The sequence below is a fragment of the Juglans microcarpa x Juglans regia genome, chromosome 6D (genome assembly GCF_004785595.1).
Source record: "Juglans microcarpa x Juglans regia isolate MS1-56 chromosome 6D, Jm3101_v1.0, whole genome shotgun sequence".
NCBI lineage: Eukaryota > Viridiplantae > Streptophyta > Magnoliopsida > Fagales > Juglandaceae > Juglans > Juglans microcarpa x Juglans regia.
This window is the reverse complement of record NC_054604.1, coordinates 3,358,980-3,373,310: the sequence shown is the minus strand read 5'-3', so window position 1 is coordinate 3,373,310 and position 14,331 is coordinate 3,358,980. Positions and strand designations below refer to the sequence as shown.

Sequence of the window (14,331 nt, the reverse complement as noted above, 5' to 3'; positions counted from 1 at the left end):
AAGAAACAAATAGAATTCAATTTGATGGATAGACAAAAAGTTTATGTCGAGCAAATACAAAATAGGGCTAGGCGACGGGCATCGCCACTCGCCCCACCCCATCCGACATCCACCTGGCAGGGGCGAGGGCCCCGTCTGTAGACCTGGAGGGGCCATGTGGGAGAATGCTACCACACAGCTGGGAGCCAAGAGTAGGGCTCGAATTAGGCCCAAACACGCCTGAGACTTACTTGTCCACCCAACCTAACCTATTTATATATATATTTAAAAAAATATGTTTCTTTAATAAAGCAACGTTGTTTTGTAAAGTTTTCCAAAACAATCTCATTTTACTTAAGTTTTATTTTTTATTTTTAAAATAAAATGACGTAAACGACGTCGTTCAGGATTAGGTTTAATTTAAAACCAAACCCCCTCCTCTTTCCTCTCTCTCTCTCTCCCTCTCGCCGATGCGGTGGTGCCCACGTTCTCTCCTAAGTCTCCTCTACTCTTCTTCTTCTCTTCCTCTTTCTCTTCTTCACCTTTTCCTTTTCTTCTTCTCCTCCTCCTCGGCTTATCCTCCACTTTTTCTTCTCCTCTTCCTCCTTCTTGAAGTACTAATGGTCATGGGTTTGAGAAGAGACGCATGACAATTGGTTGTGAATTTACTTAAATCTGTTGTTGTTTTGATTTCTTTTGTTGTTGTTTTGAACTTTTTAGTATTTTACGATTGTTTTTCGTTATGGATGGGCGATGAGTGAGGTGGGGCGGACGGTCGTGTGGGCCAATCTGTGTCCCGGACTGGGATACCACTCCACTGGAGGCGAAATTGAGGTACGAGACCCAAACTGTCCTGGACTGGGGATGGGGGTACCAGTCCATGATGGGGGCACCTCGTTGTAAAACTCTGTTAGGAACTTTATCTAAAGACCGAAATGTCCTCTCTCTCCAAAGTAGGCATAAAACGGTGTCGTTTATACGGTGTTTTTTTTCCCGCGACACTCCCACTTATAGACTACAGTTGTTCCTCAGTAAACACCCCCCCCTCCCCCGGCCCAATTCTTGACGTTCCAGCGCCGACGGCTTCTCTGAGTAGATAATGGAAAACAATCCGTCCGGTTCTCCAGCGAGCTTCGTCGATCAGTTAGTCGTGAGTACACACACAGACACTATACTTCTTTCTTTTTCTGTCCTTTTCCAGTTCGACATCGTACAGTGGCTACAATTGTTAACGAAAATTAAGATTATATTCTAATGGGTGGTGGTGGCGGCGGTGGTGGCGGGTTGTTTAGGTACCAGGGGATGTGGTTCTCGATCTCAACAGCATGACTAACCAAACCATTAAGCTCGGCGGGGGTCTCCGTCAGGTCTGTCACTAGGGTTTCCTTTCGCTATTCAATTCCTCTTTTTTAATAATTAAAACTAACAATAAGTGGTTTTAATAATCTCCCGTTTTACTTTTACGCCTAATGTTCGTTCAGAATCTATTTTATTTTGCTGCAAATATTAATCGAGTGGGAAAAAGTTTTTCTTTATGGGGGAACAATAGCATATAGCAGAGGGTGTGTATTTATTCGTACAATATCTGCGTATTAGAGGTTCATCGGTATTCATCGTGGGTAAATCTCCAGGACTGTGATGCTATTGCCGTTACGAAGGCAGGGAAGCTGAGGTGCTCAAAGCCAAACAAGTACTGGGTCGAAAGCTCCCAGAAAAGGGTTAGTATGGTACTATAATGTAGGCTGGCTGTGGATATCGACAATATATGAATTTTCGTGAGTTTTATTTGTCTGAAAGTACGTTTACGTTATTATAATTCATGATGTTTGAGTTCTTAACTATGGTTGTGCATTGCTGAAGCCAGATTCTTTTAGTTACTCTGCATACCATTTTGGATTTTCTTGCTTAGAACTTTCTTTTTTAATACTTTATTCCGTTGGACCATTATAATTGATTTGATTGGCATGACCTTTCATGAATTTCTTGTATCACTAGATCATCATGCATAGGTGATACTCTTGTATGTATCCCGTGTACATGGGCTATTGCCTATCATTGTTATCAATAACATTTTGTTACAGATAAAAAAATTGCTATATATTATGGTCGGCAATGGTATTAAAACAACAGCGGGATTAGCATAATTTAGGCCACATTTCCATCTTGAATACTTTCATACACACACACACATGTATATTTGTTACCGAAACCTTTCTTTTTCTTGTTTCCCCTTTTTTCGGGGGGCAGGGGGAGTCTATAGAAAATTGATCAGTCTTTGTATTGAAAATGGATGCTTATTTATTTTAGCGAAGCTATACTCCATTGGTGCTTCCATTATTTTACTTAGAGTGGGAGCTATTGATATTTAAATGTTTCATAAGCTTCAGTTCTTTCAAGCGGCTTTCAATAGTTTAACTTGTTCTTATTTTATTATCTTATTTTATTGTCTTAATTTTTCCTTTTTTTTTACAGTATGAGCCTCATGCAGGGGATTCTGTTCTTGGAATTGTCGTAGACTCTAAAGCAGATGTAAGAAATTTATTGAATTTGTTCTTATTAATTTTCTAATGCTAATAGTAATCTTCTGTTTACGCATGTATGTTACTCTTTTGAATAGATTGTATTTTTCTTTTTTCCATTATAAACTGTGAGGCCAGTTGCAATGTCTCCTAAACTTTAAGTTTGGGCAATCAGCTCCTTAATTTATGGTGTCAACAGCCGTTAGCATCCCTCTATTTTCTGTTATACTTTATCCTAGAAGTGAAGGGGTTGATCGCTCACATTAAAGTTTATCAGGGAGCAATCACAGACCTTAGGCCTTAGGGTGGTAAAGTGCACTTTACCCTCTTTTTGTTGTTTGTCAGTGAGTGTGCTGCATGTTGAACAGATCAATCTTGATGATGATATTAATTGAAGTCATTTTAGGAAGGGGTTCCATGGTTGTGAGGAAATTTGGCAACAAGGCGATACATTTGGTATGGGTATAGAGGCTCTTGTCTTTAACATGTGGGCCATTTGGACCGAAGAAATAGTCCTTCTGATGGAATCGTGGCCCCATCTGGCCAGATATATGTACGCCACTACTTAGTCTGCTCCAAAAGCATTGGATTTTCACCTTCTAGATTCCATAGAAGAAGAGAAAGGTTGGAGCCAAAAAGAATATAAATGCAATTGGTATAGCTGCTTTCAAATGGAATGGTTGTCTTTTCAGCGGTAATGAATTATATGTTGGAATAACTTGTCAAAAAGAAGAAAACATGATGTTTAGATCAACTTGTTATATATGTACAGCCAATGCCTCGCAACAATGTTGACTTGAGGATTACAGTGATTGATCTTCTTCCATCAATATAGTTTTACAAACCTTATCAGAGGTGATGCTTAGGGAGGAGAGGAGAGAAATATCAGGGAGGAGAATGGTTCAATCTTCAACTTGGAATGTCCTAGTTGGAAGAAATGTTTTTTTACTTTTACTTATAAATAAAAAAGTTGGAAGAAATGTTTTTACATGGGAGGTGATGCTACCTGTATCTTTCTACTTTTTGTTTCTAGTGTAGTTTGTTATTGAGATATGTTTTTCAGGATGCTCTAGACCTTATTCTTATTCCTTAATAGAGGTCAATATCTCCTGTGCTATATTTGTTCAATAGCGACATACCCTCTTCTCTGTGCAAATTGACTTATTTTGTTCTGTCTCTTTGAAGCATGTAATGTCAAAAATGTTATGTGCTTTTGTGATTTTAAAACTCCTTCCTGTATTTTTTGTCCTTCATTTGCAGAACTTTCTTGTGGACATTAAAGGACCTGCTTTGGCATACTTACCTGTGCTTGCATTTGAAGGAGGAACTAGGAGAAACATACCAAAGTTTGAGGTGTGTGCAAGTTAAAGGTCATATGCATGTCAGTTGCAAATCTTTACCTCTTAAGGCAACTTGAATAGTTGGTCATGATTTTGCTGTTGGTGACAAAAATCTAGCTGCAAGATGTCGAGGATCTTCTTGACCTAACTAGAAACATAAATATCAAGTCTGTGCAGGAGATGTTTGTGAAATATTGGTTTATATGTGTGTAATGACCTAACGAAAATGCTAGCTACATCTACTTTGTAATCTAAAAAAGACTAGTCAATTTGAAGCTTCTCTAGAATCACTTATAAAGCCCAGTTTATTTAGATAAAAAAATTAAAAAAAAAAAAAAAACCGTATAAAGACCAGTTTCATCCAGTAAGTAGCCAATGTGGCATGTCGCACCGACTACTATCTTTATAATCTACCCACTGTGTGTGAGTTACTCCTTTATCGGATATGGGACCAGGTGTTATAAACTCCCTCTTCATAAGTTCCTGGCATCCTCTTCGGGGTCATGTAATACAGTGCCCCAATAATACAGGGAACATCCCAGGGAAAGCTCTAGCCATGTTTGTGCTATAAACTACAAAATACTAGTCAATTTGAAACTTCCCTTGAATCACTTATTAAACGCTGTTTCATCTAGAAAGTAGTCAACATGGGATTTAATGCCCATGACTATCTTTATAACTTATCCTCTCCATGTGATTTATTCGTTTTCCCAATCTGGGGCCAGAGCGTTACAATGTCTGCCAACTACTGGACAACTTGGTGTTCAAACTTTTACACAGACAAGCTAGTGAAGCTGTGTAGTAGAAATTACTCATTATGTATCTCTTACTATCTAGCTGCTTTTCTTCCAACAACTTGGTTCCTTAAAGAATGAAGTGAATCTCTGAACTGTAGAAATTAAAGCCTTTAGATAACTTGTAGCTGCTAAAGGATTAAGTTGAGAACTTTTTTCGTGGATGATATTTAGCCATGAGGTAGTTGCATGAACCTTTTCTTGTTTGAATCCTCTGAGTGCCAGCTGTGCACCGTGATCAGTTCTTTGTTATAAATTACGATATAGTCTTTGAAACATCTTTATTTCTAAGAAATTTTGATCTCATTATTTGAAATCACCTGATGCCACTATTTTTTACCATTGGCTGTTTATTCTTTATCGTCTTGTGCTTTATCCAATCCACAGGTAGAAAGTGATTATTGATTAATATAACTATGCACTTGGTGTGTATTGTGTTTCTGCCAATATTTCATTTTTGTCATCGCATCTTGCTACAGGTAGGTACTTTGCTCTATGTTCGGGTTGTGAAGGCAAACCCTGGCATGAATCCAGAGCTCTCATGCACTGATGGTTGGTTTTCATCTGTTATTTGTTTTTGTTGATGTGTACCACAAATACATTATGGTTCTGACTTCTTCTACTAGTTTCTCAAGGTTCCTTGCTGATTTTATTTTTTCATGCACTTGTGACCTTTTTATTTCCTTGTCTTGCATTTTACAGCCAGTGGGAAAGCAGCAGAATTTGGCCAGCTTAAGGATGGTTATATGTTTGAATCTTCGACTGGTCTATCAAGAACGTGAGAATTATGCTCCCTACTCAACTCATTTTTGGTGTTTGATAGATCTTTCTATTGTATCCTCTAGCTAGGCATTTTTTCATGTATATTTCCTGTGTACTTGGGCTTTGCCTATTTCATATACTTGGGCTTTGCCTATTTTTATGAATATATTATCTTTGATTACCTATAAAAAAAAAAAAAAATATCTTTCAAATGCAAATGGTTTCCATGTCTGAACACATTGTCACTACGCATAACTTTTTCCTTTTTCCCTTTACCCTGTCGGTAGGTAAACTTAACTGATGCAGCCTGGTTTATAAGCATAGTGATAAAGCTTGAGATTGTCTTTCTTCTCTAATCTGTAATGATATAACTTTTGTCTTTGATCTAGTCTCCTGAGCTCGCCAACTTGTCCCGTTCTTGATGCTTTAGGGAAGAAGCTTTCCTTTGAGATAGCAGTTGGATTGAACGGCCGTGTTTGGGTATATACTTCTTGAGGCACTATCTTATTGTTGTTGGGCTAGACTGTCCCCTAATTCCATTTCTTTTGTTCTATTACCTTCTCTTGACTTGAGGCGCAATGTGGGGCTGGACTTAAAACTGGGTCATGTTTTATGCTACCTTGAAGACACTTCCTGATACAAAACTCACAATGTTATACTAATTTGTAGGTTAATGCCACCTCTCCATCTGCAGTCATTGTTGTTGCCAATGCAATTATGAACTCAGAATCGTTGAGTGCGGTACAGCAGAGAATTATGGTGGAGAAATTGCTTCAGAATTTGAAGTTATCAAGTTAGTCATAGAAGTTTGTGATTCATATTCATTGACTGCTCATGCTCAAGTTATTGCCTTTTACATTTTACGAACGTAGAATTCTACAAACTACGCCTTCATCCTACTCCTATGATCCTATCCCATTATTATGGTGAGTTGGCATAGCCCATCACCTTTAAATTTTTCTTTTAAAAATATGTTGGAAGATTATCATGTTCTCAGGGGATTTGTTACTGGTATTCTATAAGTGAGAGTATTTTAATAAAAATTGAGACGGATCACTCTTGTACATGTGAGCTCAGTTCTTCATAAAAAAAATTAGAGAAAAAAAAAAAAAGTGTCGCATTTTATTGTAATGGGATGGAAGTAGGGTAGAGCGTAGACTAACATTATTCTAAAAAAAAAAAAAAAAAATGAAACAAACTTGTTTAACGTTTTCTCTGCAGCGTGAAAATTAAAGAAGTGCATGCTCTGTAGCTGTCAAATCTACCGAATGTTGAAGAGCATGGTGACGTGGGGTTACGAAGACAACAAAATTTCTACGCAAGCCGATGCTCACATAATCTTGAGCATTGGCCCTCTCTGCTTATTCTGTCCACCCGTCATAGAATCCCATATGAAATGAGTTGTCAATACATTACCGTTGTGGGTTTTATTTTTATGTTATCCTTAGACCTCAAAGTTGTATTCAATTTTGCATTACTTCGAGGCAGATTAATTTATAAGAATGGATCTTATTTTTTTGTCTTTCTGCAGAGCGGTCTCTAGTGAATTTGGATGTACTTCCAAATGTTTTGGAATTTGGATTCAGTTCTGCCTAAACTTCTACTTGTCTGCACTAAAGAGCTAATAAAACTCTAGTTGGCACTCTCTTTTTCGCTTTTATTGTAGTGATTACTTGTTCATTTTCTTGTTCTTTTTTCATCCGCCGCAGGAAAAGAAAAAAAGGAAAGAACTGTACAGAGAAAATATAACTTGAAAGCTGAACTTATTAGCTACTCTTCTGATGAATCTTTGAGCACCAACTCCTAGTCTAATTATGTACTAGGGTATATAATGAGTAATACAGTCGTGAAGTGCGTAAATATTGTGAAGTCGTTTTTAAAAAAAGTGAGGTTTATTATTAAAAAATTAGTTTATTTTTATGTGAGTCTTGTATTTATTTATTTTTTTTAAAGTGATTACATAATACTTATATATTCACAACTGCAACTATTATTTCTTAGTAAATATTATTATATGACCAATTTGTGCGCGTTCAAAGATTATAAATTTATAAAAGGCGCCCTTAATTTCACAAACACCCCATCTTTCTGGGTTGCATCTAGACCTCCTCGAATACTTCATATATTCTGTTCCCTAATGTCCCCCTTTTTTTTTTTCCTTTCTTATGTAAAGATCTGTCACGGTTTTGCCTAGTTTGGAGGGCAAAGTTTCATTTTTCAACCGAATGAATATGTATAAAATAAGAAGAAGAAAGACAAAAGAATCATTAATGTGTGGAGTCATGTCAATGAATAAAAGGAACTGCGAAGCAGTGTCCGCGGCCTTAGCAGTAAACAGGAGGTCAGGTTGAAGCAAGCCACATGCATGCATTAAATGGTTGTATAGATCTTTCATTTCATGCAAGTTACAGCCTGTGACTGCCCGGGTTTTCCTTGCATTAAATGGTATCAAGACCTTCCATGCACATCTTGCCTGTGAGAATGTAGCGACCCACAACCACAAGTTCATGTTCTTCCCACATGCCACAGGATTAGTTCATTAAATGCTTTATAGCTTCTGTTTGCCACTCCAATCCCTCCCTATTTCTCAGGCCTGAATTGGGTCCAATGTTTAGTAATATATACATATATATATATATATATATATATATAATTTTAAGTTCTTTTCACAGCTTTGAAGAGAAAATATACAGAGAAAATTATTAAGATGTACATGACCTGATGATCATCAGAGCATTTAATTTGAAAACATGAGTCAGAGAAGCCCTAGCTAGCTAGCCGCGATGTGAGTTTGATGTCGCAGTTTCAGTACTTTTATTAGGAAAATGCTATTCTTACCTGCAAGGTCCTTATTATTATTTTTAACTTAATAATTAAAGAAATATTTTTTAATAATATTGTGAAAAAATTAAAAAAATGCATGAAGAAAAGAATAAAAAAAATTATACGTACGTCCGGAGGACATACTAATTTGTACGTAAGGTACTTAACAAACATGATGATAAAATTTGAAAAAATAGTTGAAAACTGCTTCCCATTTAAATAAATAAATAAAACATCAAAACAATTTTGACCTAGCTAGTAATTTATCTCGAAATATTTCTGGACAAAAAAATATATAAGAATTAAAACATTTTTCTCAAAAATTAAGTCTAAACATATTGATCATGATCTCTATGATTTCATTATTTAATTTCGCATAATTAATACCTAGCAGGTCGTTAGAAGAGATTTGAATAGTGAATTGAGATGAAAGTTAAAGTTAAATAAAATATTATTCGAATATTATTTTTTAATAATATTATTATTTTAATATTTTTAAATTATTTATTATATTTTATATAAAAATTTAAGAACGAGATGAAATGAGGTAAAAATATTTTTTTTTTAAACCTAACCTAAAACTCTCTCTAAAACTTTCAAAACAAAACTAGATAATCACAAAAAAATATTATATATATATATATATATATATATTTATACACACACTACCAGTGGCTAAACTTGTGAAAAATAAAGTGTGACTCCAAATATTGAAAATAGTCTAATGCATAAGAGTAAAATTACTGTTCATTCGTGTTCATCATTTATTATAGAATTTAAATTATGTTGAAAATTCAAATTAATTAGATAGTTTTATTCTCTTAAAAATGTTTAGCAAAACTTCATCATTTATTTAATGATGAAAAATTAATATTTTATAAATTAAAGTTGATTTAAAGTGTATATATAATATTTATATTTTAATTATCTATTTTATGTTAGTTTAAATCAATGTTTAAACCTCTACTGTTAGATTAAATATGAGAATTCAAGATGAAAGGTTAGGATTTAAAACCCCAAACCTAACCTTTTCCCTTCACTTTCCCTCTCTCACTCTCTCTCCTTCCCCTTTAGCCGCACGTCTTCCCTCTCTCTCATCCGATCTCCTCCCTCAAGCAGCCCAATGCCACAATGCGCCACCCTACGATGTAACCAACCATCTCATCAGCTTCCCATCACGCTGGCGAGCAAACCCTACCGTTGAAGCCCCTTGGCAGCTCCTCTCTCAGCCGCATGCGACCAACTCAAAATGGGTCTCGATGCACGGGTTCTCCACCCTTGCGCCACTGCGGCTCAGCTCCAGCTCTACCAAACACTACTACCGAGTTCCCCTCACGCCATGGACCACTTCCATGGAACCCACCACCCGTAGCTCCTCCCTAGCCCCGCGCACGCAGCCCCTCTACATGCACGAGTTTCTCCTTGTAGCGCCGCCGTTAGTCACCCTTACGCCACTGCACCACCACCAGCAGCCTCGTCCTTCGCCGACGACCCCTCCATTTCCTCCAGCCGAAGCCCCAACTCCTCTCATGCACTCTCTCTTTACGGAATCTGTTGATTTGTGATTTGTATAGTGATTTTGTGATTTGTGCGAAAATTTATTTGGTAATTTTGTAGTAATTTTATTGTGAGAATGTAGAAAGGAAAATAAAAAGAAGAAAAATATAAAATAAATTTACTGTTCATTCCTATTCATTGGGTGATAATCGCTCTAAGTATAAGGAGATATGAGCATGATCTGGAGTTGCCCACTTTTGCTCGATCGATCTCAAATATTGGTCTTTCAGAAATAAATGTATGTCTCCCCCACCCCCCACCAACGCGTCTGAACACTTCATTGGCCTGACGATGAAGCTGTTGTAATCAGTAGGTGCAGATTGATCGATGTACTCCGTGCCCCGGAGTACGTACGTACCAATTAACCTGCATTAATTAACTTAATTTACCCTATTCAATGTGAATAACTTGTATGCATGCATGGCTAGCTATCTATATATGTATATATAAAATTAGCTTCCTATAACTTTTTGTAAAGAAGTAGGTTCTATTAAAAATAATAAGTTTTTTTTATATTTTTTTAAAGGTAATATCTATTTTTTTATAGAAACTTATATGAAATTTATCTAATTAAATTTATACAAATTATAATATATTATATGAAAAAGTATTGGCATCAGTCCACTATTTGGCATCGACCAAAACACATCCTAAGTGGCTTCAAGTGAAATGACCAAAAACTCCCTACAACAAAACCCACGCTCCCTCTCATTTCACCAATTTCAAATTATTTTTACTTTCTCTCTCTCTCTTCTCCCGCGTCGCACATCCTCCCCCTCCCCTCGCCCGTCCTCTCCCCTCACCCCAACCACCCACGTCGCCCAAGGCCTCCCGCCTGTCCCCATCCCCGCCACCTGTGTCGCCCAAGGCCCTCCACTCGCATTGCCCATTCTCTCCCCTACCCCCGCGTCGCCCATTATCTCCCCCATCCCCCCCACGTCGCCCATCTCTGCGGGATCTGAAAGGGGTGGTCATGGAGAGGCTACAGTGGAGCTGGTGGTGCCGTCGACTGTCGAGGTGGCGGCATGGTGGTAGTGGTGGTGGTGTAGATTTGGTCATGTGGGAGAGAGGACCCTTGAGGGAGAGGGCATGTGAGGGAGAGAGGAAGGTCGGTGTGGGCTGGGGAAAGAGGGTATGGCAGAGGCGTGGAGATCCAACGTGCTCGTGGGGGGCAACGCGCGGCTGTCGGTAGCGAAATGTGAGCCGAGACGCGGGGAAACTATGTAGAGAGAGGGCGTGAGTGCGTGAGTGCGTGCGAGGGATCTAGGTTACGACGGGGAGGAGGAAGGGCTCGGTGGTGGTGGTCGGTGGCTGAGGTGGGAGGCCCAATCAACTGTGGCGGGGGGTCTGGGCTACGACGGGGACACTCGTGAGAAGAGAGAAACGGGAAGGAGAGGAGGAGGGGCTGCGAGGATCGGTTTTAAGAAAAAAAAAAAAAAGATTGCCACGTAAGGTGTGCAAAATTGCACATCACTACTAGGTTTGATCTCTATCGAAACTCATATATATATATATATATATATGCACACACATGAGATCAGCTTTAACCAATGTTGCGTACGTTTACACAATTTCACTCTAATCTCTCTCTCTCTCAATTTGGGATGACAATCAATCACGAGGCGAGCTTTAAAAAAAGCTTACATACCCCAAAGAATTGAGCTAAAAATATATATAAGCATGAAAAATAGTTTTTAGCCTATATATATATATATATATATATATATATCATATATGAATTAAGATAAAGTTTGTCAACGAATTTCCTTAAAGTATATAAGCAGGTTAAATATAGTTTAAATGTTTTTTCATAATTCAATTAATGCATCGTTTTTCAAAATAATTCATAAATTTTCCGGTAAAATTTCTCAATTTTCAGGCCGGTAATTGATTAGCTAGGGATCGAAGATTACCTCATGATCTGAACCATAAAGCTCACGATGATTCATCAATCATCATCTCTGTATATGCTTTTGGATTTATTCTAAATTAATTACTCTCATGCACCTCTGGTTAAAAAGAAAAAAAAACAAGAAAAGAAAAGAAAAATTTCACATGTACGCTACAACACATGCATTTTTACCGCGAGTCCAACTCATGGCAAATATATCAAAAACTGTAGCAAAAAGTATTTTTGCACCGAATTCCATCGCAAGTTAAACACAGAAAAAAAAAAATCATCTCAGATGCCTCATATTTAGGCTATGTTTGGGTACTTTCACTACTAGTCTTTACTTTATTATTATTTTTCAAATATTTTTTTACTATTCATTACTTTTTACCTACTATTTATTATTCTATTATTAATTTTTTACTACTTTTTCATTACTATTCACAAACATTCTCAACACTTCTAAGGTATTCTTACTATCCAAACGTAGCCAAGGCTGCGTTTGAATATTGAAGTAAGTTGAGTTGAGTTGAGTTGAGTTGAGATGATAAAATATTGTTAGGATATTATTTTTTAATATTATTATTATTTTAGATTTAAAAAATTTTAATTTTTTATTATATTTTATGTTAAAATTTAAAAAAATTATGATGATGATTTGAAATAAATTTGACTTCTAAAAGAATCCTAAGCCTCAAATAGGTGCGCGGAGAATAAACCCCTGTTGCGAGCAAATTTTCTGCAGCTTATGTGATCACGCAGTCCTCGAAAAAGGATTTGCTAAACGTGGGCAAACGGTGGAAAAAACAATTCATTTCCTACGTTGATTGGTTCGATCCGTCGAATGGAGGTTTTATGGTTTTTCAGCAGTTTCAGTTGAAGATGCATTCCTCGAAAGGCCTTTGCTGCACTTGGGCAAACGGTGGAAAAAAATGACTTTTCCTGTGTTAATCGATGTTGTCGAATGGGGGTATATGAATTGAATAATGATAGAGTTACTATCTTACTACTATATATTTGATTTTTTTTAATTTTTTATTTTACTTAATGATTAAGGAAGTGAGTATTAATAAATTTATATATATTTTTAATTTTTTCTTAGTGATTAAGGATGTTAAAAAAATACTTAAAAGAAAATAATAAAAATATTTGAAATATATTTAAATAATAAATGAATAATAATAGAGTAATAAACCTATCAGGATTTCTATGCAGTTTTGATTCTGTCGGCAAAAACATGCTTGCCTGTGTGAGATTTTTCTAGATTTTCTGCAGTTTTTTTGTTCTGTAGGCAAAGAGGTCACTCTTTCTACAGTATCAATTGATTTGTGATCTCCTGCATGCAGTTTAAGAATTCGGTGGATAAAGAAAAATTCTATACATCATACTATCGTCTTATTTTTATTTTATTATATATAATGTAATATATTTATCATTATTAAATAATTTTTTATCATTTAATAATAATAAATATATCACATCTTATATAGTAAGATGAAAGTAAGATGATAGTGTAATGTATAGTATTACTATAGACAAAACTTGAAATAATTGAGACCAACTATTAACTTTCCTGCAGTTTTACAACCGTCGAAATTGGGGAAGTTCTTTTGATTTATTTTTTTCCCAGCAATAAGCATTAATTTGTTCTTCACATGCTGCAATATTTGCCCAGACTTTTTAAACTAGTACTACAATTGCAACCGCTTGAAGAGCATTTTAACATTCATTATTATTGGGATTACCAATTATGTATAAAAATCATTAATTTTTCAGAAATTCCCTAAAACTATATCTGAGTTACATTTCTGGAAATTTAATGATCCTCTGGTATGAATTGAATTTCTGAAAAAAAAAAAAGAACTATGTCAATATCTCTATGGTACTCTTGTCTCATAGCCCACATTCCCCAACCCAAAATCATGGTATGGTTGTAAGACCAGAATTATAAAGCTACAAAGTGCACATCATTATATATATTATAAACTGCACAAGGTACCTTCTCCAACATATATACACATCTAAACTTATAGGGACCTTAAAGTAGCTGATGATATTTAAGTTAAGAGCAGTGCTAATTTGCTATCTGAGTAGTACTGCTTTAAGTGACCATCAGGTCAAATCGATATTTTAATTATTTTTTTAATTTATTTATTTATTATTTTAAAATATTTTTAAAAATATAAAAATATATCAATACATTAATAGTTATTTTTTTAGTCGTTAAGTAAAAAAAATTAAAATAAATAAAGTGTCTGTCAAATTTAAATATCAAAGTAGTATTTTAACTTAAATTCAAGGGCAACACAACCCGCTTGTATTGAACTAATAAATTATTACGTAATAATTTGAAGTGGTCACCAGCTCGAAAAGTGAACAAACTTCCAAACGAGAGTAGTCTCTCTGTAGTCTGTGCGTTTTCTTTTACAGGCTCAGCTTGATCTGCACGAATCAACCGCCACCCATTCACTGCCGTTTTGAGATCTGTGCATAACAATCATGCACAGAAAGAAAGGAAAAAAAGAAAAAAAGAAAAAGAAAGAAAGAAAGACTCGTTTTTTCTCTTGTTCCTTCTGCCATGCATGCAGGCGGGCAGGCAGGCATGCCTTCCTTCCTAGTTTATTATATAAGCATCAGCGAACAAACAAACAAATCTTTATTTCTGC

The 14,331-nt window shown here is 36.0% G+C and overlaps 1 protein-coding gene across 1 annotated transcript; it reads left to right on the top strand.

Annotated features, from left to right (window-relative positions):
• Positions 1-983: 983 nt before the first annotated feature.
• On the top strand, positions 984-7,038 carry LOC121236098 (putative exosome complex component rrp40). Its single transcript, XM_041132595.1, has 10 exons — positions 984-1,129; positions 1,272-1,346; positions 1,611-1,697; positions 2,452-2,508; positions 3,759-3,851; positions 5,112-5,184; positions 5,335-5,410; positions 5,784-5,874; positions 6,064-6,187; positions 6,616-7,038. Exons 1-10 carry the CDS (start codon positions 1,079-1,081, stop codon positions 6,618-6,620), a joined length of 732 nt encoding a protein of 243 aa, XP_040988529.1. The 5' UTR covers positions 984-1,078; the 3' UTR covers positions 6,621-7,038.
• The last annotated feature ends 7,293 nt before the right edge of the window (positions 7,039-14,331 follow it).